Raw genomic sequence first — 25,525 nt, 5'->3', positions numbered from 1 at the left:
TGTCCGCTGTCCGTCCATCCACATTTGGTTTGTAAACACTCTAGCATTCACATTTCTCAAGCATTCTTTATCCAAGTTGCTGAAAGATCTCAGTCAAGTTTGATGATGAGCAAAATCACATAATTAATGCCATAATTATTGCCCTTAGATTGTCCAAATTTTCATTATATGATACAAAATCCTTGTAAGCAAAGTTTGATGTTTGGTAAGGGGGGTCAACTCAAAATATAGGTCACCATTTCAAATCTTACAAAAACAAAAACACTCTCTACGCCAGAGTTTTGATTCAATAATGATGAAACTTGACCAGGATGTTTGTCTGGTCAATATCTAGGTCAAGTTTGACATTAGGTTAAGATTGAATGAACCGACTCCTCTCAGGTGAGCAAACAAGGGCCATCTTGGCCCTCTTGTTTTCTTTAATACTTTGTGTAGTCAATGTTTTATTGAATGTCAGAATATTTTTAACATGATATTAAAAGGGTAAAATAAAACACAATAGTCAAATTTTGATAATGTATTTCTTTTATTATTATTATTTATTTTGGGGGGAGCATATAGTCGCCGCTTCGTCTGTCCGTCCGTCCGTGTGTCCGTCCGTGCACAATTTTTGTCCGGGCTATTTCTCAGCAACTAATGACCGGAATTCAATGAAACTTTATGGGAAGCTTCACTACCAAGAAGAGATGTGCATATTATCAGCGGGTTCTGGTCGTATGATTTTTAGCTCATCTATTTTTTGAAAAAAAATTATGAGCTATTGTCATCACCTTGGCTACTGCGTCGGTGTCCGGTTAAGTTTTGCGTTTAGGTCCACTTTTCTCAGAAAGTATCAATGCTATTGCATTCAAACTTGGTACACTTACTAACTATCATTAGGGAACTGGGCAGGCAAAGTTAGATAACTCTGGCTTGCATTTTGACAGAATTATGTGCCCTTTTTATACTTAGAAAATTGAAAATTTTGGTTAAGTTTTGTGTTTAGGTCCATTTGATTCCTTAAGTATCAAAGCTATTGCTTTCATACTTGCAACACTTACTAACTACCATAAGGGGACTGTGCAGGCAAAGTTATGTAACTCTGACTGGCATTTTGACAGAATTATGTGCCCTTTTTATACTTAGAAAATTTAAAATTTGGTAAAGTTTTGTGTTTAGGTCCACTTTATTCCTACAGTATCAAAGCTATTGCTTTCATACTTGCAACACTTATTAACTATCATAAGGGGACTGTGCAGACAAAGTTATGTAACTCTGACTGGCATTTGGACGGAATTATGGGCCCTTTATACTTAGAAAATTGAAAATTTGGTTAAGTTTGTGTTTTGGTCCACTTTACCCCTAAAGTATCATAGATATTGCTTTCATACTTGGAACACTCGCAAACTATCATAAGGGTACAGTAAAAGGACAAGTTGCATAACTCTGGTTGTCATTTTTATGGAATTATGGCCCTTTTTTGACTTAGTAACTTTGAATATATGGTTAAATTTTGTGTTTCGATCCACTTTACTTCTAAAGTATCAAGGCTATGGCTTTCAAACTTCAAATACTTTCATGCTATCATGAGGTTACTGTACCTGGCAAGTTGAATTTTACCTCGACCTTTGAATGACCTTGACTCTCAAGGTCAAATTATTAAATTTTGCTAAAATTGCCATAACTTCTTTATTTATGATTAGATTTGATTGATGCTTTGACAAAACTACTCTTACCTGACATACCACAATAGACTCCACCCAAACCATCCCCGTGCCCCCACCCCCCCCCCCCATTTTTTTTTTTTTTTTTTTTTTAAGATCATCTCACAAATGACCACCACACCCTCACGCTATACCCCCCCCCCCCCACCCCACACCCCAAACTTTTTTTTTTTGAAACGGTAAAAAAACACAAATATTTTTATTATTTTATTTTTGGAATACCGTCCAACCATCGCACCCAAGAATCCCCCCCACTCACCCCCCCCCCCCCACCCCCAATTTTTTTTTTTTTTTTGCATTTTGTTTTCGCATTTTTGGAAGATAATGTAATAAATGTCCACACCCCCACACTATACAACCCTCTTCACTCCACCCCTCCCTCCTTTGTGATTGAAATTGAGAGTCCCTTCACCTTTAAAAAGAAAATAGAAGAGCGGTCTGCACCCCGCAAGGCGGTGCTCTCGTTCACAGAGTTATGGCCCTTTGAAAATTTCCATTAACTGTACATATAGTGCAATTCTTGTCCGGGCTATTTCTCAGCAACTAATAACCGGAAATCAATGAAACTTTATGGGAAGCTTCACTATCAAGAGGAGATGTGCATATTATCAGTGGGTTCTGGTCAAATGATTTTTCACAGAGTTATGGCCCTTTGAAATTTTCTATAAAATAATGCTTGTCCCCCCAACTACTGTGCCCTCAAGACGTTTCCTTTTATCTGAATATATAGTGCAATATTGTGAAAAAAACAACTTTGGGGAGCATCACCCGTCTCCGACGGTTTCTTGTTCTATATAATTTTACATACATGCATACATATAGGCATTATGCATATAAACTAACAAAGTTGTGAACATTTCATTACTTTATATATAGGTCCGACATATAAAATAAAAAACAAGGCTATTGTCAAGCAATATGGTCCCCTACCGGCTCCACCATTGTCAGAAATTCCACCATTTTCAGAATTAATTCTTTTTTGGTTGCCATAGCAACCACAATTTTTGAAGTAGGAACAAAATGAAATGACGTGCATAATGTCCATATTGCCATCTATCCATGTTCCAAGTTTCATGAAAAAATATTCAGAACTTTTAAAGTTATCCCAGGATCCAGAAAACCACCATTTTCAGCAGTATTTCTAGTCTATTTGTTGCCATAGCAACCAGAATTTTTGACGTAGGATCAAAATAAAATGACGTGCATAATGTCCATATTGCCATCTATCCATGTTTCAAGTTTAATGAAAAAATATTAAGAACTTTTAAAGTTATCGCAGGATCCAGAAAAGTGTGACGGACGGACTGACAGATCATTAGCATCATAATTTTTATTATGTTGGTCTTCCACTAAGTTTGTTAAAACCATGCCTCTTGGGTGAACATTGACAAGAGTTGTTTTCCTTATATGTATATAGTTAAAAAAAAAAAAAAAATTCTCGGAAACCACTGTTCTTCAGGTTCTTTATTTGGCATGTAAGAATTTATAGTGCTCCTTTGCTAAAATTGTTCAAATAATGCCCCTTGGGTGAAATCGTTCCATGCCCCAGGGCTTATATAAGTTTTAAGAGAACAGAGAAAAATATTAGGACTTGTACAGTGTACATCATTTAAAAACAGTAAATAAATATGCATTAAATTGGTAAGTAAATAATATTATGTACAATCATATTAACAAGCATGTTAGAAATTAAATAATTTTACACATATATAACTATAGGTGCGAATAATCTTAATTTTCTTTTTCAGATAAAAGCTGCCCTGAATATTTTAAGCCAATCTGAATCACATTGCAAGCTCTGATTATACCTACTAATTACCTGAAATCAAGTTACATGAACATGAAAAAACAGTTTGTTTAACAGCATCACTGTTCTCATAAAATCAGCCTTTGGATAAAACTTACAAGTAAGGAACACAACCTTAACAAAGAAATAAAATAGAATGAGCGGCAATTCCTTAAAGTAACCACCAGCACTTGTCTCCATTACAAAGAAAAAAGTACTAGCATGTGGCAAAGGCAGGATCATTTAATATGGCCTAACCTGGAAGTGAAAGTCAATTTTATTCATAAAACAACTATTAATGAATCTGGAAATTTGCTCTCAACAAAATCAGTTCAGGTTGGTTCTGAAAGCAATTATCAGTCTTTTAATGAACAATCGAAGGATATTTCAAACCTTCAAAGAGGAAATTCATTAAACAATCGAGAAAGCAATGGAAATACAGAAAGTGATATTAAGTCATTTGAAAAATTGAACCGCTGCTATTTGGCAAAAAGTTCTATGTCACAAAAATGTTCCGGATTCAAACGAAAATCAAATAAATTAGAAAGTTCATCTTTTAAAAGGATACTCAAAGTAAGCAATAACACTTTAATAGTGAAAGCTACAAACGCCCTGAGAAGAGGTTGTGATAATATCAATGAAATCAAAACTGAAAGGAGTGATGGTGTAAAACACATTAAAGAGAAAATAACAAAAATACCATTCCATGACAAAAAGAGACATGATTCGTCAATGTCAAGGCTTAAATATACTGAACCAGTTCCACTAGTACAAACTGCCAAAACAGCATCAAATAACAATGGAATTGTTGACAACTCAGAAACTAGTATTGCAATTTACCCTGAACAAAGTTTGCAAACGTTAAAGCTTTCTACAGATTTTGGCCAACATCAAAATTCAGATGTAATACTGTCCAAAGAATCAAACAAGGCTGAAAAACTTGCTTCAACAAACACACTACAAAATACATGTTTATCTACACAAATAATTGGCAAAGAGGTTGCATCTGTTGATTGGATAGTAGCGGCAGGTAAAATTGGTTTACACTTGACTGATTGTAATGACAATTTTCAAAGAACGCAAATGCGGTTCTTACCTACGCCTGCTTCAATGATAGATGATAATAAAACTGTAACAAGCATGCCCAACTCACAGACTGGAGATATGGAAGTGAAAGAGTGTCAAAATATGTCATGTAATAGTACAAGAATGGATATTGGTGAAAAACCTATAGAAAGTGAAAAAGCAGTGCTTACCATGAAAATAGAGAAAGACAAATGTTGTCAGAATGAACTGACCTCACAAGAAAAGCAACTTAAAGAAGTGAATGTTTACAGTGATACATTGAACAAACATGAGGTGGCTTGTGCTACTGAGCAAAACACAGACATTTACATGTCAAAAAGCGTGGCTCAATCAGATGTAATTAATGATCTAATTCAGAATGCTTCAAAATCACTGATCTCTGATTTTGACATAAGTCCAAGTTTACCATTAGATGATCACTTGTTTAGTACTTGCCTAAAGGATGTTTTTGAAACCGGTCAGCAGGATGTAAATGACCTCTTGCATTTTGAAACAGTATTCAGTCCAAAACTCTTTGATTTCATCCAAAATAAAACAGTTGCGGAAAAGGAAAATGTCTCAAGATATTATACCTTAAGTCCTTTGGATTTACAAGAACCTGACATAAATATTTCTCCTTTGTTGACATATGGAGAAGAATTGTATTTGAAGAACAGTATTAAAGATGTTGAGATTAAAACTGATTTGTGGAAAAATAACTTGCAAAATTTAGGTGAAAGTAACATGAAATTACCTCTTGATACCGGTCTTCTGTCAAGCTTAGAAGAGATTTATACACCTGAAATCATCACTTATTGCCAAGAAAAAAGGAAAGAAAGCATTGGAAAACCCAGAACTTACCAGTATGGAAAACATTTTCAGAGGATTAAAGCAATGTCTAAATCATTGGTACCTTTTGAGAATGTTGAAAAACTTATACAATCTGAAGAAAAACAGTCCTGTGAGAATATTGAAAAATCAAACTTGTTGAAAAAGAAGCATGAAAATATGCATTCTTGTGTTTCCATAAAATCTGTAAACAAAATTGTACAAGAGTGTTCTGTAAAGATGTTGGGAATTGAAAGAAAAACTAAACTTAAAAGCAAAAGACTAAAAAGCACAACAAAATATGATAAAGGCAATAACAGAAACATTCATAAAATTGGTGAAGAATGTTTGAAAAGCTTGATGATAACCAAAATAAGAAACAAAAAATCCCAGCCCTTACAAAAAACTAAAGCCAAATCTGATACTAGTAATAGGAAAGATAAAGTTACTTCATCAAATATAAAAGAGGGGTCTTTTTCCAATTTTGGTGACCATGAGAAAAGTTTAGATCTTTTGGATACTGGCTGTGTGATAAACGATGGAAAGTTCCAAATAAATAATGCGGCTGATGTGCATTTAGAAACACAAACCATTAAAATCTTGGATCAAGATAGTGCTCAACTGACAAGTTTAATGCTAACAAAGAAACCTCAAAGAAATCAGGACACCAAATCATGTTCAGGAAGAATAAATAAAACTAAAGCGAACATGTTAAAATTTAACAGAATTGTGGAAGTGTTCTGTTCGCAGAGTAAATTGATGCTAAAAAAGTCAAATTTAGGTCAGAAATCAATACAGTCAAGGCATGATGATCTACATGAATGTGGTATTAGCAAAGATTGTGAAAGAGAGATTCAGATATGCAAAAAGCCTCAAAATAAGAAGGAAGGCCAGATCAAAGTATCCAGAGAAAAACTGTTAACACCTATCACAGTTAAACCAAAAAAACCTAAGGTTGCAGAATTAACACTTTTTGAACCCAATATTCGGAACATTTGCAATGAAATGAAATGTTTGAGGCTTTCAGACAATAATTTGAATGTAAACATGAACAGCAATGAAGTCAATGCACAAAACTCATGTTCCAAATCAGGGAATCAAGAGGGATCTTTAATTAACAAAAAGAAAAAGATCTTCACTTGTGGAGGAGAAATTGTGAAGGACATTGAAGTATCGGACACATCTGTTGTTGGAAGGAGAACATTGAAAGTACACCTTATAGACATATTGACCAGACCCCAGTTTGTGTTGTCTTGCTCGAACAATTCTAAAAAACAAGAAAATCCATCTCGGTCATCTAAATTGAAAGATAAAACAACAAAGTTTAAATCTGAGGAAGGGAAGAGAAGAGAAAAGTTACTCGCAGTGAAAGCATCATATAACTCATCAAATACAAGATTTCAAAAAAGCAAGACAAGAGAGAAATGAATTTATCAGCAAAAGTTGACAATATAATGATAAAGAAATTAAATAGCTCTTGCACAAAGGCATCTTTGAACGACACAAATGCAGTAAACAATGACGCTCATCTAAGCAACCCAAAATTCCACAAATGTAACTTTTGTCCTCTTCAACTTGATCACAAGCCAAACATGAAGCAACATATTGCCAAGCACCATCCTAATGTCTGTGCACTCTGTAGCAAGGTGTTTCCCAACAAGGTTAGTGAATGTTCCTCAAGTTTACTATCAGGTTTATCAGGTTACATTGGTTTTTTTCAATTGTGCTTTTGGAATTGCGGATTATGATAAGTTACTGTGAACTCAAATTCATTTAAATGCAATTACAGTAAAAATGAGGAATTGTTGTAATTTTGCACAGTCCTTTTACCGCTAATATTTATGTATGCATATTTAAAGGATCATTCTGCACTTGGCTTACAAATAGGTTTGACCAATTTGAAACAAAGGTTTTAAAAACATATAATGACTTGTTCTTATAAACATTTGAAATAAATGAATTAAAGAAATGTGAAAAGTTTTATTGGTTTGAAAACTTAGAATCATTTTAGCTCATTTTGTTTTTTAGCGAACTGTTGGTTGAAAAGCTTTAAACGTAGAATGATAACACAGAAGACTTTGAGTTTGAATGATCACTTATATGCACCGCGCATCAAGAGCTGAGCTCATTACTTTAATACCACTTGAAATTATTTTTACAGTCAGACTCAAAATTTTAAGTCCAATATTTATTTTTATCAACTTGCAGGAAGCCCGTGTTGATCACTTCTGGAATGTCCACTGTCCTGGCCACATAAGCTGCAGTGTCTGTAACACCCACTTTACCTCGCAACGTGTTTATTCTTTGCACATTATGGGCAAGAAACATAAAAAAGCATGTACAATCTAGATCGCAGCAACAGTCTGACACAGGTTGGTAACAAACCTTTTTCTGCTGCTAATTTGTTCCTGAAATATTTGCAGATTGCTAATGACCATTCTGAAATCTGTTCAGGACTGTAATTTTTATACGCCCGTTTTTTAAAAACAGGACGTATTATAGTTTCACCCTTGGCGGGCGGGCGGCGTCCACAGTAGTGTCCGCTCTCTAATTCAAATAGTTTTCATCCGATCTTCACTAAAATCTTGGTCAGAAGTTGTGTCTAGACAATATCTAGGTCAACTTCGAATATGGGTCATGCCCGTTCAAAAACTAGGTCACTGGGTCACTAAGTGCATTTCAAGGATTAAGCATGGTGTCCGCTCTCTAATTTAAGTAGTTTTCACCCGATCTTCACCAAATTTTCTCAGAAGTTGTGTCTAGATGATATGTAGCTCAAGTTCAAATATGGGTCATATCGGGTCAAAAACTAGGTCACGAGGTTACTTAGTGCATTTCAAGCATTTAGCATGGTGTCCGCTCTCTAATTGAAGTAGTTTTCATCTGATCTTCATCTAATTTGGTCAGAAGTTGTGTCTAGATGATATGTAGGTCAAGTTCGAATATGGGTCATGCCGGGTCAAAAACGAGGTCACGAGGTCACATGGTGCAATTCAAGCATTTAGCATGGTGTCTGCTCTCTAATTGAAGTAGTGTTCATTTGATCTTCACCCAATTTAGTCATATGTTACATCTAAATGATATCTAGGTCAAGTTCAAATGTGGGTCATGCCGGGTCAATAACTAGGTCTTGATGTCACTTTGTGCATTTTAAGCATTGAGCATGGTGTCCAAAACCTTCGAACCGGCGTATCTTGTGACAGTTTGGCACTCTTGTTATTTATCAGACTTTTTTTTCAAATACCTACCTACATACCGTAAAAACGCAGTCATAAGTCGAGATAATTTACCTCCAAAATTTGATTAAAAAACCGGTATCGACTTATGAGGTGGTCCATGAAAAAAATAATGAAATTCCATGAAAAAAATATTGAAATTCGACGAAAATTGATCCCCGCGGCAATAGTTGTTGTTGTTGTATATAAAAAAATTGTTAATTTACGACTAACAAAACATCGTATTTTTACTGATACTTACCAATTAATATAATCACAGTTTGCAATTTCTCTTGTTTTTATTTTGATAATTTAATCCAAAGTCTTCATGTAATGCAGGTGTTGTTTTTTAACTGTTCATGTAAACAAAGAATCAAGGACATCATTTAGAGTCTCGCGAAAATTCGCAATATGTGTGAATCGACAGTTTGACGTCATCAAAGGAAAGCCGTTTCCTGTCAAGAAGCCATAAAGAACACCCTTCTCGCCGACAAAATTGGATTCCTTTGTTTAGAGAAGCGATATGCTTAACCAATCGCGTGTTTGTAACTCGCATGCAATCGTCCCATTATGCTTGAGCACGTGTATAGCTCCGCCTTTGAAACTGTTTCAGAGAAAAAGGTGGAGTTAGCGGTCTCTTGGGTATGTCAATCATTATGTTATAAAAACACGTTTTACCGAGACACTTATCAATTGTTTTGACAGTCAGATTAAAAGTACAAAGATTGGATTACAGTGATAATATTGTTTCATCGGATTAAAAGCGGAAAATAGTTTGTAGATAATTACTAGCGTGGATTATTGAGTGCAACCATTTATTAATTAGATAAACAAAAACACAACTGGACTTACGTTAAATCTTTGAAAATGCCTGGCAAACGCAAACGCCAGGCTTATGACAATACATTTAAAATACATGGGATAGAGTTTGCGGAGAATTTAAAAAACAACAGTGCTGATATATTGAAAAATATTATTTTCCATTTCCACAATAAATCGTATTGAATATATTAAACGAAATTTAGAATACATGTGTTGGCTTTGCCTACGTTCAACAGTTCCACAGTGACGTCATGTGCAATGTATAGAATACTACCGCAACTTCATGTACATTTAAAATGGCGTCCGTTTATGAAATTCGTAAACAGAAAATTTCTGACTCTACTTATGAAGCTAACATACTCAAAATCTCCAATTTTGGTACAAAAGTATACCCCCCGACTTATGAGCCGGGTAGACTTATGACTGCGTTTTTACGGTAATTATTCCTGGTAGTATGAAGATGTAAAATCAGGTGCAGAACCTGATATATAAATGAATGCATTACCTTTACTTTGTTGTATAAATGGTTTTGTGAATGTTCATTTTACAGAAATATTCTATTATAATATTGTAAACCATTTAAAAGCAAGTCTGCTTTTTATTATAAAAATATTTTAATTAAAGTGCAACAAGCAACATTAAAAAAATGCAAGATTGACATTATTTGAGGAGACTTTAATATCTGGTATTCTTGAACTTTTAAAATAGGAGACACTTTGTCTTATGATAGATTTCAGCTTTTAAAATACCTGTAAACACATCTTATTATAGTCATGACAATAATGAAATGCATCATTTTTTGTATCCCCATGCTTTTCGAAAGTGGTTATCTCCGCCGTCTGTTGTCCGTCTGTCTGTCCATCTGTCCGACCTGGCCACTATATCCTCCTACACTATAAGCACTAGAACCTTAAAACTTACACACATGGTAGCTATGAGCATATGTGCGACCCTGCACTATTTGGAATTTTGATCTTACCCCTGGGTCAAAAGTTATGGGGGTTGGGGTGGGGCCAGGTCAGAGATTTTCACTCATTTTTATGCCCCCAATATGGTGCATTGGCCATAACTTTTGCAATATTGAAGATAGGAACTTGATATTTGGCATGCATGTGTATCTCATGGAGCTGCACATTTTGAGTGGTGAAAAGTCAAGGTCATCCTTCAAGGTCAAAGGTCAAAAATACAATTCCAAGGGAAGTAATAAGCTTTAAAGGGAGGTGAGTAATGAACCTACCAAATGATAATTTTTTTTTAATAAATCAAAGCCGCGCAGTAGGGTGGCATTGTGTTTCTGACAAACACATCTCTTGTTTTATGTTATTTTACATTAACTTCTTCATTTCTACACTGATTCACTTCCAATTAATACTTAACATCTCTTATGACAATACGGTCAATCTCAACTATGCATGGCCCCACTACCAACCCTGGGGTGCCCCCTGGGTCAAACATGCAGCGTGGGGATATGCGTCGGCCTCTGCAGCGCCATTTCTAGCTTTCATTGTCAAGAAAGCTTGAGAAAAGAAAAAAGTTGTCAGCAAACCAAATGCATACTTACAAATAAAAAATGGTAACAACAGAAGGAGTTCGATTATACTACATGTATTTCAATTTAAAAATAAATATATCAGTATTCACTGGTGTATGTACATAATGTACCTATGTAATGCTTCCTGTCTGTTTAAGGGACCATGTGGATATTGTGTTCTCTTAACTGCACAAAATTAATCTACTGCTCTTATTGTCCGATGTATTCTTGTTTCAGATTACTTGTAAAGTTACCACGACTTTCCTCATGCCCTAGATGTTCATCTAGTCTAGAAACCAATTAAGTGACTTTTGATGACCGAATTGTGTGGTTGCCCAACAATCTTGTCTGGTCAATTGCAATTATGCAGAAACTTGTGACAGTTTCAACTCGTCAATATCATGTATAATGATTGCCTCACTGAAGTTAAGTTATATTTTGACTGTTTTGTTCTCCCATATTTTAATACCATGGAGTCTTTTGTTTACACTTAAAGGGGCCTTTTCACAGATTTTGGCATTTTTTTAACTTATTCATTAAATGCTTTATATTGATAAATGTAAACATTGGATCGTAAAAGCTCCAGTAAAAAATCAAGAAAAAAATTAAAAAAAGGAAAAGAACATTGCCCGGAGCAGGTTTCGAACCAGTGACCCCTGGAGTCCTGCCAGAGTCCTGAAGTAAAAACGCTTTAGCCTACTGAGCTATTCCGCCTAGTACACATTCTTGACGTATTTTATACCTTATATAAGTAATCTTCGTAGTTTCACAAAATTTAACGACAAAAACAGAACTCTCCAAATTATTCAATCGTTTCGCGTTGCAACGCTTTATAATTTTTAGGTTTTAAAATCGTCAAAAGATGCATATAATGGCTATATTAGAGCATGGTTAATGTTCAGTATTACTGTTTCCTCACAAATATCATAACTAAAACGAAAACTTACGAATCTGAAACAACTTTTTTCAATTTTGTCAATTTACCAAAGCGTGAAAAGATCCCTTTAAATAGCATTTCATGTAGAAGACTTAAAAACCAAGAAACATGACTGTTAATAATATAGAATGTAGTTGTAATATTTCTACGAACAGAAAACCTTAGTCAAACAGTAATAATACCATTACAACTGTCAGTGCAAATATTTCTCGAATCTATATTTAGTGTTATTAGAGTCATTTTAATTTATTTATTACATAATAAATAAGAAAAACTGTGCAAGATCCTTGCCTGTGGCAAATACACATGTTTATTTTGATGTGACATATGATTTGGTATTGTTTGTTGAGATATTTGCTGCATGTTAGATAGTTTTATTTCTTGTTAATCGATTTGCATGTATTTATATCTAATGAAGCATATGCGCATGACAGTGTTTAGAATTCATGCACATTTATTTGAAGACTTGAAGGAGTGTACTTGATTTTGATAAATATTTTGGTAAATATTTAGAGTTAAATTGATGGGGCAGAATATTGTAGTTGGGTTTGTATATAAATGTGAAAGTAAAGGATCATTGTACCCCAATGTTTCATTGACAATTATATATGGCATTTGTTCAGAAATCATTTTTAGCTCATCTATTTTTTGAAAAAAAAATATGAGCTATTGTCATCACCTTGGCGTCGGCGTCCGGTTAAGTTTTGCGTTTAGGTCCACTTTTCTCAGAAAGTATCAATGCTATTGCATTCAAACTTGGTACACTTACTTACTATCATGAGAGGACTGGGCAGGCAAAGTTAGATAACTCTGGCGTGCAATTTGACAGAATTATGTGCCCTTTTTATACTTAGAAAATTGAAAATTTTGGTTAAGTTTTGCGTTTAGGTCCACTTTTCTCAAAAAGTATCAATGCTATTGCATTCAAACTTGGTACACTTACTTACTATCATGAGGGGACTGGGCAGGCAAAGTTAGATAACTCTGGCGTGCATTTTTACAGAATTATGTGCCCTTTTTATACTTAGAAAATTGAAAATTTTGGTTAAGTTTTGTGTTTAGGTCCATTTTATTCCTTAAGTATCAAAGCTATTGCTTTCATACTTGCAACACTTATTAACTATCATAAGGGGACTGTGCAGGCAAAGTTATGTAACTCTGACTGGCATTTGAACGGAATTATGGGCCTTTTATACTTAGAAAATTGAAAATTTGGTTAAGTTTTGTGTTTTGGTCCACTTTACCCCTAAAGTATCATAGATATTGCTTTCATACTTAGAACACTCGCAAACTATCATAAGGGTACAGTAAAAGGACAAGTTGCATAACTCTGGTTGTCATTTTTACGGAATTATGGCCCTTTTTTGACTTAGTAACTTTGAATATATGGTTAAATTTTGTGTTTCAATCCACTTTACTTCTTAACTATCAAGGCTATTGCTTTCAAACTTCAAATACTTTCATGCTATCATGAGGTTACTGTACCTGGCAAGTTGAATTTTACCTTGACCTTTGAATGACCTTGACTCTCAAGGTCAAATTATTAAATTTTGCTAAAATTGCCATAACTTCTTTATTTATGATTAGATTTGATTGATACTTTGACAAAACTACTCTTACCTGACATACCACAATCTTTTTTTTTAAGATCATCTCACAAATGACCACCACACCCTCACACTATAACCCCCCCCCCCCCCATCCCACCCACCCCCCCCCCCCAAATTATTTTTTTTTAAACGGTTAAAAAACACAAATAACCACCACACCCTCACACTATATTCCCCACCCCACCCCCCCCCCCCCGCAATTTTTTTTGGGACACGGTTAAAAACACAAATATTTATTTTTATTATTTTATGTTTGAAATACCGTCCAACCATCGCACCCAAGAATCCCCACCCCACCCCCCACCCCCATGTTTTTTTTTGCATTTTTTTTCACATTTTTGGAAAATAATGTAATAAATGTCCACACCCCCACACTATACACCCCTCTTCACTCCACCCCTCCCTCCTTTGTGATTGAAAATGAGAGTCCCTTCACTCTTAAAAAGAAAATAGATGAGCGGTCTGCACCCGCAAGACGGTGCTCTTGTTAATTATTTATAGCAATCCATCATGTTAGATGCTCAAAGGATATAGGAATGAAGTTCAGTAGTTTATTTATGCATGTTTTGTGCTGATGTGGTCAACTGTTTTTATAACTTTTACTTTTACATAACCCCTTTATTGTTCTAAGCTGTGGTTATGTGTTGTGTGTTGTCAAATTTTAGGTCATTGCCACTTAAAAGGCCACATTTTTTATCAAATCCTGATGAAACTTGGTGAAAATGTTTATTATTACACTATCTAGAGTTTTTATCTAGGTTATTTGTGTTCAAACTCGAGGTCACCAGGTATATTTTTAGAAAATCTTGTTTTCACTCAAGAAGCAACATTAATTACTCTATCTCGAGGAAAGTTGGTTAGAATATTTATTGTGACGATATGTAGGCAAGGTTCAAATCTGGTTCTTGTGCATCCTAGGGTCATGAGGTCAAATCTTGAGAAAAAAAAATTTAGCTTCTTATTAGCTTTGATGAATTGAGATACCATAATTTTGTGCTCAATCTTGTTTGTGCTCAATCTTGGTCACAATGTTTACTGTGACAAATATCTAAGCAGTTATAATCTGGCTCATATGTTTTCAACAACAAGATTGTCAGGTGAAATCATATACAAATCTTGTTATTCTAGAAGCCACATTTATTACTCAACGTTTAGATTAACTTTGTTATAATGTTTATTTTGACAAAATCTTGACAAAGTTCAAATCTGCATCAACTTTTTAGCTCGTCACCACTTTAAAGGCCACATTTATCATAAAATCTTTATGAAACTTGGTGAGAATGTTTATCATGACAATATCTAGATTTAATGTTTATAATCTAGGTTATGTGTCTTCAAACTCGATGTCACCAGGTATATTTTTAGAAAATCTTGTTTTCACTTGAGTGTCACATTTAATTTCTTAATCTGGAGGAAAGTTGGTTGCACTCAGGTGAGTGCTTCTTGACCATCATGGCTTTCTTGTTTTGATTTTCTAGTTACAAAAGCCTTTTTAGCTCACCTAAATGCTCAGGTGAGCTTTTGTGACCGGTTTTTGTACGTCCTCCGTCCGTCCGTCCACATTTGTTCGTAAACACATTCATTGTCCGATCTTCATGAAACTTGGTCAGAAGATTTTTCCCAATGATATCTCGATCGAGTTCGAAACTGGGTCATGCTGGGTCAAAAACTAGGTCACTAGGTCAAAAAAAATAAAAACCTTGTAAACACTGTAGAAGTCCCATTTCATGCCCAATCTTCATGTAACTGTGTCAAAATGTTTGCCTTAATATGTTGGTTGAGTTCAAAAGTGGTTCCGGTCCGTTAAAAAACATGGCCGCCAGTGGGCGGGGCAGTTTACCTTATTTGGCTATAGAGAAACCTTGTAAACACTCTAGAAGTCACAATTTTTGCCCAATCATCATGAAAGTTGTTTAAAACATTGGTTTTATTGATATCTCGTAAGAGTTTGAAAATGGTCCAGATTGATGAAAAAACATGGCCGCCAGTGGGAAGGGAATTTTTCCTTATATGTATATAGTGAAAACATGTGAACACTCTAGAAGTCACATTTTTGGCCCAATTTTCATGAAATTAGGTCAAAATGTTTGCCTTAATTATATGTTGGTTGAGTTCAAAAGTGGTTTCGGTCCGATGAAAAACATGGCCTCCAGTGGGCGGGGCAGTTTTCCTTATTTGGCTATAGAGAAACCTTGTAAACACTCTAGAAGTCACATTTTGCCCAATCATCATGAACGTTCTGTGGCGTCTCATCTGGATTCAAACTGTTTGCAAAGGCCTTTAAAATTCGGTTCCCGCACTGAAAGAGTTAATGTTTTAATTATTTTCGTTCGTATTTTAATTGAAAACAAGATATGTTCATGCAAATGATGTACTGTATAATTGTCCTCAGCGTCTGTCAGTGTAAGGTTTTATCAAATAAGGTCAAAACAAAAACAGATAGCTAAGTGTTTATAGTTTCCCAGGTACACTTCTAATAATGTTAATATTAACAGTACTAAGTATACTATATCTTTGATTATACTTATGCATTGAGTATAACAGATAGATTTTGTTTCTATTTCAGTATTTCATTCATGTCATATAACACAATTATTGATTAAAACATATGAATATATTGTTCCATATATGTTGTCGTTTGAAAGACTCGTTGACCACAGTATTGTTTCACTCTCAATATAACCTTGCTATCAATGTGTTGTCATAATGAGCAACATTCTGAAAATTTAGAGGTTTCCAAGCAAAATAAACCTAGCCGAAATCTGCAATAACTTGAAGATGATCTATCAGTGAGATATGATTGAATGTTAAAGTTTTGAGCCCTCACAATAAACAAAATGATTCCATCGAGTCAATGATGCCTGCATGTCGGCAGAGCCTTAGAAGTTCTCAGAACGCATTGACAATTATTACTTGTTAGCTCACCTGAGCGATAGCTCGGGGTGAGCTATTGTGATCACTCACCGTCCGGCGTCCGTCCGTCCGTCCGTCTGTCTGTCTGTCTGTCTGTAAACAATTTGTAAACATCTTCTTCTACTAAACCATTGAGCCAATTTCAACTAAATTTCATGTGGAGCATCCCTAGGTCATGGGACAAAAGTGTTGTTAAAAAAAATTTGATCACATAACCAAGATGGCCGCCATGACCATATATGGTAAAAACCTTAAAAAATCTTCTTGTCAGAAACCGCTCATCAGATTTTCAAAAAATTTCACAGGGATGACCTTTGAAGGCTCCCCTGAAAAAGTTGTTCAAAGAAATTTGATTCGTCAAAAAACATGGCCGCAGGAGCTCGTTGAACTTTGCATGTTTATTCGTTTTTGCCTATTTTGTGAAAACTTTCAAAAATCTTCCACATTTTTTGTCCGATCCTTTCCAAATTTGCACAGTGTCTTTATATCAATGAGGACACGAACCCTACAAAAAATGAGCATTATTGGTCCATGAAGTACAGAATTACCTCCCCTTGAATTGAGAAAATGGTGTTTATGCAATAAAGTCCAAATTATTCATCCAATTCTTTCCAAACTTGTAAGGATTTAGCATGGTTCAAACAAGGGAAACAACTACAGTTTATGCATGTTTTTTTATTACAGATTTGCCTCCCTTTAATTCATTCAAAATCTCATTTTACAGCAGAGATTCCAAATCTGACCTGTAAATGAGCCCCATATTTACTGCCGGTGCTATGTTACCTTTTCCCATTTGATCATTCTTAAGTATTGGTCTTGTAATGCTGCTACTGCTACTGCTACTACTACTACTACTACTACTACTACTACTACTACTACTTCTACTACTACTACTACTACTACTACTACTTCTACTACTACTACCACTACTACTACTACTACTACTACTACTACTACTACTACTAGTACTACTACTACTAGTACTACTACTACCACCACCACCACCACCACCACGTCTATTACTACTTATACTACTACTGCCACTACTACTACTACTTTTACCACTACTACTACTACTACTACTACTACCACTACTACTACTACTACTACTACTACTACTTCTACTACTACTTCTACTACTACTACTACTACTACTTCTACTACTACTACTACTACTACTACTACTACTACTACTACTACTACTACAACTACTATTACTACTACTACTACTACTACTACTACTACTACTACTACACCACCACCACCACCATTCACAGTGACAAAAAACGTATTCACACAATGGCTGCTACTACAACTTATAGCCCATATAGGGGGGGCATGCATGTTTTACAAACAGCCCTTGTTTCTATGGGATTTTAACCACAACTGTTCATGTTTATCTCCGACACATATTTTTAGGTCACCTGTCATGAAGTGACACGGTGAGCTTATGTGATCGTGTGATATCCGGCGTCCGTTGTGCGTGCCTGCGTGTGTCCGTGCGTCCGTCCGTCAACAATTTGTTTGTGTAGACAGTAGAGGTCACAGTTTGCATCCAATCTTGATGAAATTTGGTCAAAATGTTTATCTTGATGAAATCCGGTTTGGGATTGTATTTGGGTCATCTGGGGTCAAAAACAAGGTCACTAGGTCAAATAATAGAACAACCTTCTGTAGACAATAGAGGTCACAGTTTTCATCCAATCTTTATGAAATTTGGTCAGAATGTTTATCTTGATGAAATCTGGGTTGGGATTTTATTTGGGTCATCTGGGGTCAAAAACTAGGTCACTAGGTCAAATAATAGAAAACCCTTGTGTAGACATTAAAGATCACAGTTTTCATCCAACCTTTATGAAATTTGGTCAGAATTCTTGATGAAATCTGGGTGGGATTGTATTTGGGTCATCTGGGGTAAAAATCTAGGTCAAATAAATAGAAAAACCTTGTGTTGACAATAGAGGTCACAGTTTTCATCCAATATTTATGAACTGTGGTCAGAATGTTTATCTTGATGAAATCTGGATTGGGATTGTATTTGGGTCATCTAGAGTCAGGAACTAGGTCACTAGGTCAAATCATAGAAAAACATTGTGTAGACAATAGAGGTCATAGTTTTCATCTGATCTTAATGAGTCAGGTGAGCGATTCAGGGCCATCATGGCCCTCTTGTTCTATGCGTAATCGGTAATTTTACATTGGGTATTTACGCAAATACGCACCTTATCTGTAGCTCTGTTTGATAATGAGCAAAATCATTTAATTTATGCCATAATTATTTCCCTTAGATTGTTCAAATTTTCATTATATTATACAAAATCTTTGTAAACACTCTGGAGGTCACAATTTTGTTTCAGATTTTATGAATCTTGGTCATAGTATTTATTTTTGTAAGCAAAATTTGATGTTTGGTAAGGGGGGTCAACTCAAAATATAAGTAACCAGGTCAAATCTTACAAAAACAAAAAACCCTTAATTCACCAATGTTTTGGTTCAATAATGATGAAACTTGACCAGGATGTTTTGTCTGGACAAAATCTAGGTTAAGTTTGACATTTGGTAAGATTGAATAAACCAACTCCTCTCAGGTGAGAGAACTAGGGCCATCTTGGCCCTCTTGTTTTATTAACCCTTCAAAGAAGATGGATTGTACTAGTTTCATGGTCTGTTCCCTCTGCAAAGTTTTTATCCCCCACCAGAGGCGGAGGGATATTGTTTTGGCGTCCGTCCGGCACTTTTGTGTCCGGAGCCATATCTTGGAAGTGCTTTGGCGGATTTCCTTGAAACTTCGTATGAGTATATATATGCATAAAAGGATGATGCACGCCAAATGGCATTGTACACCATCTGTTAAAAACAGAGTTATGGCCCTTTATATCTTGAAAAAATGCTTTTTACTATAGGCACTTTTGTGTCCGGAGCCATATCTTTGAAGTGCTTTGGCGTATTTCATTGAAACTTCGTATGAGTATATATATGCATAAAAGGATGATGCACGCCAAATGGCATTGTACACCATCTGTTAAAAACAGAGTTATGGCCCTTTGTATCTTGAAAAAATGCTTTTTACTATAGGCACTTTTGTGCTTTAGCGGTTTTCATATAAACTTGGTATGAGTATATATCCCCCGCCAGAGGCGGAGGGATATTGTTTTGCGTTGTCCAGCTGTCCGTCCGGCTGTCCGTCCGTCACTTTTGTGTCCAGAGCCATATCTTGGAAGTGCTTTGGCGTTTTTCATTGAAACTTTGTATGAGTATATATATGCATAAGAGGATGATTCACGCCAAATGGCATTGTACACCATCTGTTAAAACAAGAGTTATGGCCCATTGTATCTTGAAAAAATCTGTCAGTTTGTTCATCCGTCCGATTAAAATGCACCCATCCTCAAACAAAGCATATGTTGCGGGGGATATCAATTCTACGAATTTGCTTGTTTGTCTTGGCCATAACTGCCATATGTGAATGCCTTTTGAAATTACTTGCAAAAAATGTTCACTGTCATAAGACAAAGTAACTTGTGTTACTCATGTCTCTCTTCCTTAAAAGGTAAACTTTTACTTAGAGGTTGAAGGTCAAAGTTGGCCAAAAAGAGCTTTTAAAATTCCTGTCTCTGCAATAACGCTGCCATATATCAATGAATACATAGCTTGGTACAGATATAAATTATCATACAAATACATTTGGCAACTGTGACAACTGTGTCCCGACACTTAGGGGTCAAAGTAAAAAGATTGTCTTAAAACAGCCTCCTGAAAATTCCTGTCTTGACCATAACTTTTGAATATATTGAGGATTTTAAATGAACTTGGCACAAATGCAATCTATCATAAGACAAAGTGTTGCTTTTAACACTTTTCTCCCTCACTCAAACCTAAAGGTTGCACTTGGATTTCAAAGGTCAAATTTTGGTCATATAACAGCTGGTCTGGACTGATGCTTTGTCTCATCATGCTATTTTTAGCTCGGCTGTTTTCGGAGAAAACCCAAGGTATTGTCATAACCTTAATTAACATTTTGTCAAGGTTTTGAACATTGGCTCTAAAATCAAAGTGCCTCAACCTACAACTTTGAAACTTCATATGAGGCTGCACCTTGAGGAGTTCTACATGCCACACCCATATTTGGGTCACTAGGTCGAAGGTCAAGGTCACTGTGACCTCTAAAAAAATAATCTGGCAAGCTTTCATTTATTCAAAACTGCACCGGCAGCCGAGCGTGGCACCCGTTACGCGGTGCTCTTGTTATAAATAACTTACCATTAACTGTTACATAAACGAGTTTGTTTTAATGAAGTCCTTATTCTATGCACCTTGCTGTTTTTTATTCCAATTATACTTTGTTAAACTTAAACTATTGTGTTTGTTGTTGGTGATATAATTAAGTTATTGTTGTTGTTGTTTTGTTTTTTGCATATTAATGTATTTTCTTATATTTTATTGTAATTTTCAGATATTGTTAAGCATGTAGGTTGAAGTTTCCATTAGACAAAGCTGGCTTATAATTATGTCAGAAAAATTGTTATTTTTTAAGACATTGCCCTTGATGTTGTGATATTATTTATGATATTGTTTAAGAATCTAAGAATGCTCTTAAAACTAATGATTTTCATCAATGATTGTCAATTTGGAATTTGGTGGAACAAATAAAAATGTGGTGTAACAATTTTGTGAAATTTTGTATGAAACACATTTGTCCAAAATGTGATTTATTTAGGCATTCTGTTTAGCTCGCCTGAGTGCAAAATGCTCAAAGTTAGTTATCGCTAGCATCCCATGTTTGCAGTGCGTCCTCATTTGTCAAAATTAAGCTCTTGCAACATTTAGCTAATTATCAATCCAGATGCTACATGTTTTATCAATTTTGAATGAAACTTGTTCAGAATGTTTTATCATTACAATATCTAGGCCAAGTTTGATTCTTAGTCACATGTATCCTAAAACTAGGTCACAAGGTCAAATCTTTAAAAAAAAAAAGAAGCTTATTACCACTCTAGATGCTACATACATAAATTAATAATGATGATACTTGGTCACAATGTTTATATTAACACAATCCGAGTGACAATATGGATCAGACACTGGTCCATAAGATCAAGTCTTTGACAATTGGTGTACTTTGATCTAAGGTGAGCGCTTCAGGTTGTGATTTACCTCTTTTTAGTCCCCTACCGGTTTCACTCGAGGGGAGTTATGGTTTGCGCTCCGTTTGTCAGTCCGTCCATCAGTTCGTTTGTCCGTTTGTCACACTTTTCTGGATCCTGTGATAACTTTAAAAGTTCTTAATATTTTTTCATGAAACTTGGAACATGGATAGATGTCAATATGGATATAATGAACGTCATTTCATTTCTTTCCTACGTCAAAAATTATGGTTGCTATGGCAACAAATAGACTAAAAATACTGCTGAAATGGTGGTTTTCTGGATCCTGCGATAACTTTTAAAGTTCCTAATATTTTTTCATGAAACCTGAGACATGGATAGATGGCAATATGGACATTATGCACGTCATTTCATTTTGTTCCTACGTAAAAAATTCTGGTTGCTATGGCAACAAATATATAAAAAACAAAAAAATCTGAAAATGGTGGAATTTCTGATAATGGTGGAGCCGGTAGGGGACTTATATTGCTTGACAATAGTCTTGTTTAAACTTATGTCCAAACTTTGTTTATGAGATATTTTTATGCTCCCCCAAAAAAATTTGGGGGGAGCATATAGTCGCCGCTTCGTCTGTCTGTCCATCCGTGCACAATTTTTGTCCGGGCTATTTCTCAGCAACTAATGACCGGAATTCAATGAAACTTTATGGGAAGCTTCACTACCAAGAGGAGATGTGCATATTATCAGCGTGTTCTGGTCGGATGATTTTTCACAGAGTTATGGCCCTTTGAAATTTTCCATTAACTGTACGTATAGTGCAATTCTTGTCCGGGCTATTTCTCAGCAACTAATGACCGGAATTCAATAAAACTTTATGGGAAGCTTTGTGACCAAGAGGAGATGTGCATATTATCAGCGGGTTCTGGTCTGATGATTTTTCACAGAGTTATGGCCCTTTGAAATTTTCCATTAACTGTACATATAGTGCAATTCTTGTCTGGGCTATTTCTCAGCAACTTATGACCGGAATTCAATGAGACTTTATGGAAAGCTTCACTACCAAGAGGAGTTGTGCATATTATCAGCGGGTTCTGGTCGGATGATTTTTCACAGAGTTATGGCCCTTTGAAATTTTCCATTAACTGTACATATAGTGCAATTCTTGTCCGGGCTATTTCTCAGCAACTAATGACCGGAATTCCATGAAACTTTATGGGAAGCTTCACTACCAAGAGGAGATGTGCATATTATCAGCGGGTTCTGGTCGGATAATTTTTTACAGAGTTATGGCCCTTTGAAATTTTATATAAAAAAATTCTTGTCCCCCCAACTTCTGTGCAATAAAGACGTTTCCTTTTATCTGAATATATAGTGCAATATTGTGACCAAAAAAAACTTTGCAGAGCATCACCCGTCTTCGACGGTTTCTTGTTAATTAATCTTAATGTGTTTACTTTTAAGAGTAAAATATTTTTAGTGTATCTGTGTATTGATGACAAACATTTTTATGTTCATATTTGACTGAATGTATGAGTTTTTGTACAATGTTTTGATTTGTGGACATCCCTTCTTCTGTATACCATTTAATTATCCCCCGCCATAGGCGGAGGGATATTGTTTTGGCATTGTCTGCCCGTCTTTCCGTCCGTCTCTCCGTTCGTCTGTCCGTCCGTCCGGAGCCATATCTTGGAAGTGCTTTGGCGGATTTTATTGAAACTTGGTATGAGTATATATATGGATAAGAGGATGATGCACGTTTAATGGCATTGTTTTGTTAAAAACGGAGTTATGGCCCTTTGTATCTTGAAAAATATGCTTTTTTATTAGCTCACCTGATTGCTCAGGTGAGCTTTTGTGACAGGTCTTTGTCAGTCGTCTATCCGTCCGTCCATCCACATTTGTTCATAAACACTCTAGAAGCTCATTTATTGTCTGATCTTCATGAAACTTGGTCAGAAGCTTCGTCCCAATGAAATTTCGGTCGAGTTCGAAACTGGATCGTGCCGGGTCAAAAACTTGGTCACTAGGTCAAAAAAAGGAAAAAAAACTTGTAAACACTGTAGAAGTCACATTTCATGCCCAATCTTCATGTAACTTTGTCAAAAGTGGTTCTGGTCTGTTGAAAAACATGGCTGCCAGTGGGCGGGGCAGTTTTCCTTATTTGGCTATAGAGAAACCTTGTAAACACTCTAGAGGCCACATTTTTTGTCCCAACTTCATGAAACTCGGTCAGAAGATTTGTCCCAATGATATCTCGATGGAGTTGGAAACCGGGTCATGCTGGGTCAAAAACTAGGCCACTAGGTCAAAAAAAAGAAAAATCTTATAAACAATGTAGAAGTCACACTTCATGCCCAATCTTCATGTAATTTTGTCAAAATGTTTGTCTTAATGATATGTTGGTTGCGTTAAAAAGCGGTTCTGGTCCGTTGAAAAACACGGCCTCCAGTGGGTGGGGCAGTTTTCCTTATTTGGCTGTAGAGAAACCTTGTAAACACACTAGAACTTAGAAGTCACAATTTTTGCCCAATCATGAAAGTTGGACACAACATTGGTTTTATTGATATCTCGGATGAGTTATATATGTATATAGTGAAAACATGTGAACACTCTAGAAGTCACATATTTGGCCCAATTTTCATGAAATTTGGTCAGAACATTTGTTTCCTTGATACTAGAGTTGAGTTAAAAAATGGTTCCGGTCAGTTGAATTTGGGGGTGCAGTTTTCTTTGCCCAATTATCATGAAACTTGGTGAAATGATTGGTTTTATATATATCTCAGATGAGTTCGCAAATGGTCCCAATCGGTCAAAAAACATGGCCGCAAGGGGGGGGGGTTAGTTTTCCTTATGTGGCTAGAGAGAAACCTTGTGATTGAACACTATAGAAGTCTCGTTTTTTGCCTAATCATCGTGAAACTTAGTCAATACATTGGTGTTATTGATTTCTCGGACATGTTGGAAAATGGCTCATATCGGTGAAACACACTTTTTAGCTCACCTGATTGCTCAGGTGAGGTTTTAGAATTGGTCTTTGTCCGCCGTCCGTTCGTCCACATTTGGTTTGTAAACACTCTAGCATTCACACTTCTCAAGCATTCTTTATAAAAGTTGCTGAAAGATATCAAGTCAAGTTTGATAATGAGCAAAATCACATAATTAATGCCACAATTATTCCCCTTTGGATTGTCCAAATTTTCATTATATTATACAAAATCCTTGTAAACACTCTAGAGGTCACAATTTTGTTTTAGATTTTATGAATCTTGGTCAAAATATTTATTTTTGTAAGCAAAGTTTGATGTTTGGTAAGGGGGGTCAACTCAAAATATAGGTCACCAGGTAAAATCTTACAAAAACAAAAAAACTCCATACGCCAGATTTTTTATTTCAATAATGATGGAACTTGACCAGGATGTTTGTCTGGACAATATCTAGGTCAAGTTTGACGTTTGTTAGATGAAATGAACCGACACCTCTCAGGTGAGAGAACTAGGGCCATATTGGCCCTCTTGTATAAGCTTAGAGCTTTATCTCCATTAACACATGAGCCAGAGCCATGAAACTTGCCATAGTTGTTCTCAATCATCTGGGGTTGCTTCACATTCAACACCCATAATCCTAGGGGCTAAGGTCAAGGTCACACATTGAGGGCAAAGGGCGTTGTCCATCTGTCAAGAAAACTTTTGTGTCCAGAAGCATATTGGCGGGGGATATCAATTCAACGAATTTGCTTGTTTTACTATTTTATTACTTTTTGTGTCGCGTAATTTTGTTATATCATCCTTAAAAAAAGATGTTTGCCTTTTGTTTGTTCTTTCAAGATAGTAAATCGTGTTTCTAAACGTTGAATGGAGACTTGTTTACTGCCTCTTCATAAGTTTCAGTATTTGAAACATACAAGAAATGTTCAATTAACTATTCAAAATATGTCATGCTTATATTTGGTCCGTCGTCAATGTTACTGTTAACGTGGAAGAGCTTGTATGGAATAAATGTGTTTTAAACCA

General features: G+C 35.6%; 2 protein-coding genes and 1 long non-coding RNA gene across 3 annotated transcripts in view; 2 read left to right on the top strand and 1 right to left on the bottom strand.

The window, feature by feature from the left end:
- LOC127866616 (uncharacterized) overlaps nucleotides 1–11,944 on the top strand; it is a 45,133-nt gene extending 33,189 nt beyond the window's left edge. Inside the window, exons 2-4 of the mRNA XM_052407296.1 lie at nucleotides 3,452–7,043; nucleotides 7,591–7,758; nucleotides 11,188–11,944. Coding sequence (XP_052263256.1) covers nucleotides 3,712–6,810 — 3,099 coding nt within the window. The 5' untranslated portion in view covers nucleotides 3,452–3,711 and the 3' untranslated portion in view covers nucleotides 6,811–7,043; nucleotides 7,591–7,758; nucleotides 11,188–11,944. The remainder of the gene's footprint in view (nucleotides 1–3,451; nucleotides 7,044–7,590; nucleotides 7,759–11,187) is intronic.
- Nucleotides 1–25,525, bottom strand: part of LOC127866621 (cytochrome c oxidase assembly protein COX18, mitochondrial-like) — a 284,996-nt gene that overhangs the window by 79,814 nt on the left and 179,657 nt on the right. The gene's annotated exons all lie outside the window — the stretch shown is intronic.
- Nucleotides 5–25,525, top strand: LOC127866626 (uncharacterized). The gene is made up of 2 exons (XR_008043056.1): nucleotides 5–334; nucleotides 24,954–25,525. It is a non-coding gene; the product is annotated as an uncharacterized LOC127866626 (long non-coding RNA).

Source organism: Dreissena polymorpha, chromosome 2, assembly GCF_020536995.1.
Source record: "Dreissena polymorpha isolate Duluth1 chromosome 2, UMN_Dpol_1.0, whole genome shotgun sequence".
Taxonomy (NCBI): domain Eukaryota; kingdom Metazoa; phylum Mollusca; class Bivalvia; order Myida; family Dreissenidae; genus Dreissena; species Dreissena polymorpha.
Note: the sequence above shows the minus strand (reverse complement) of the source record. Positions and strands in the feature narration are given on the sequence as shown.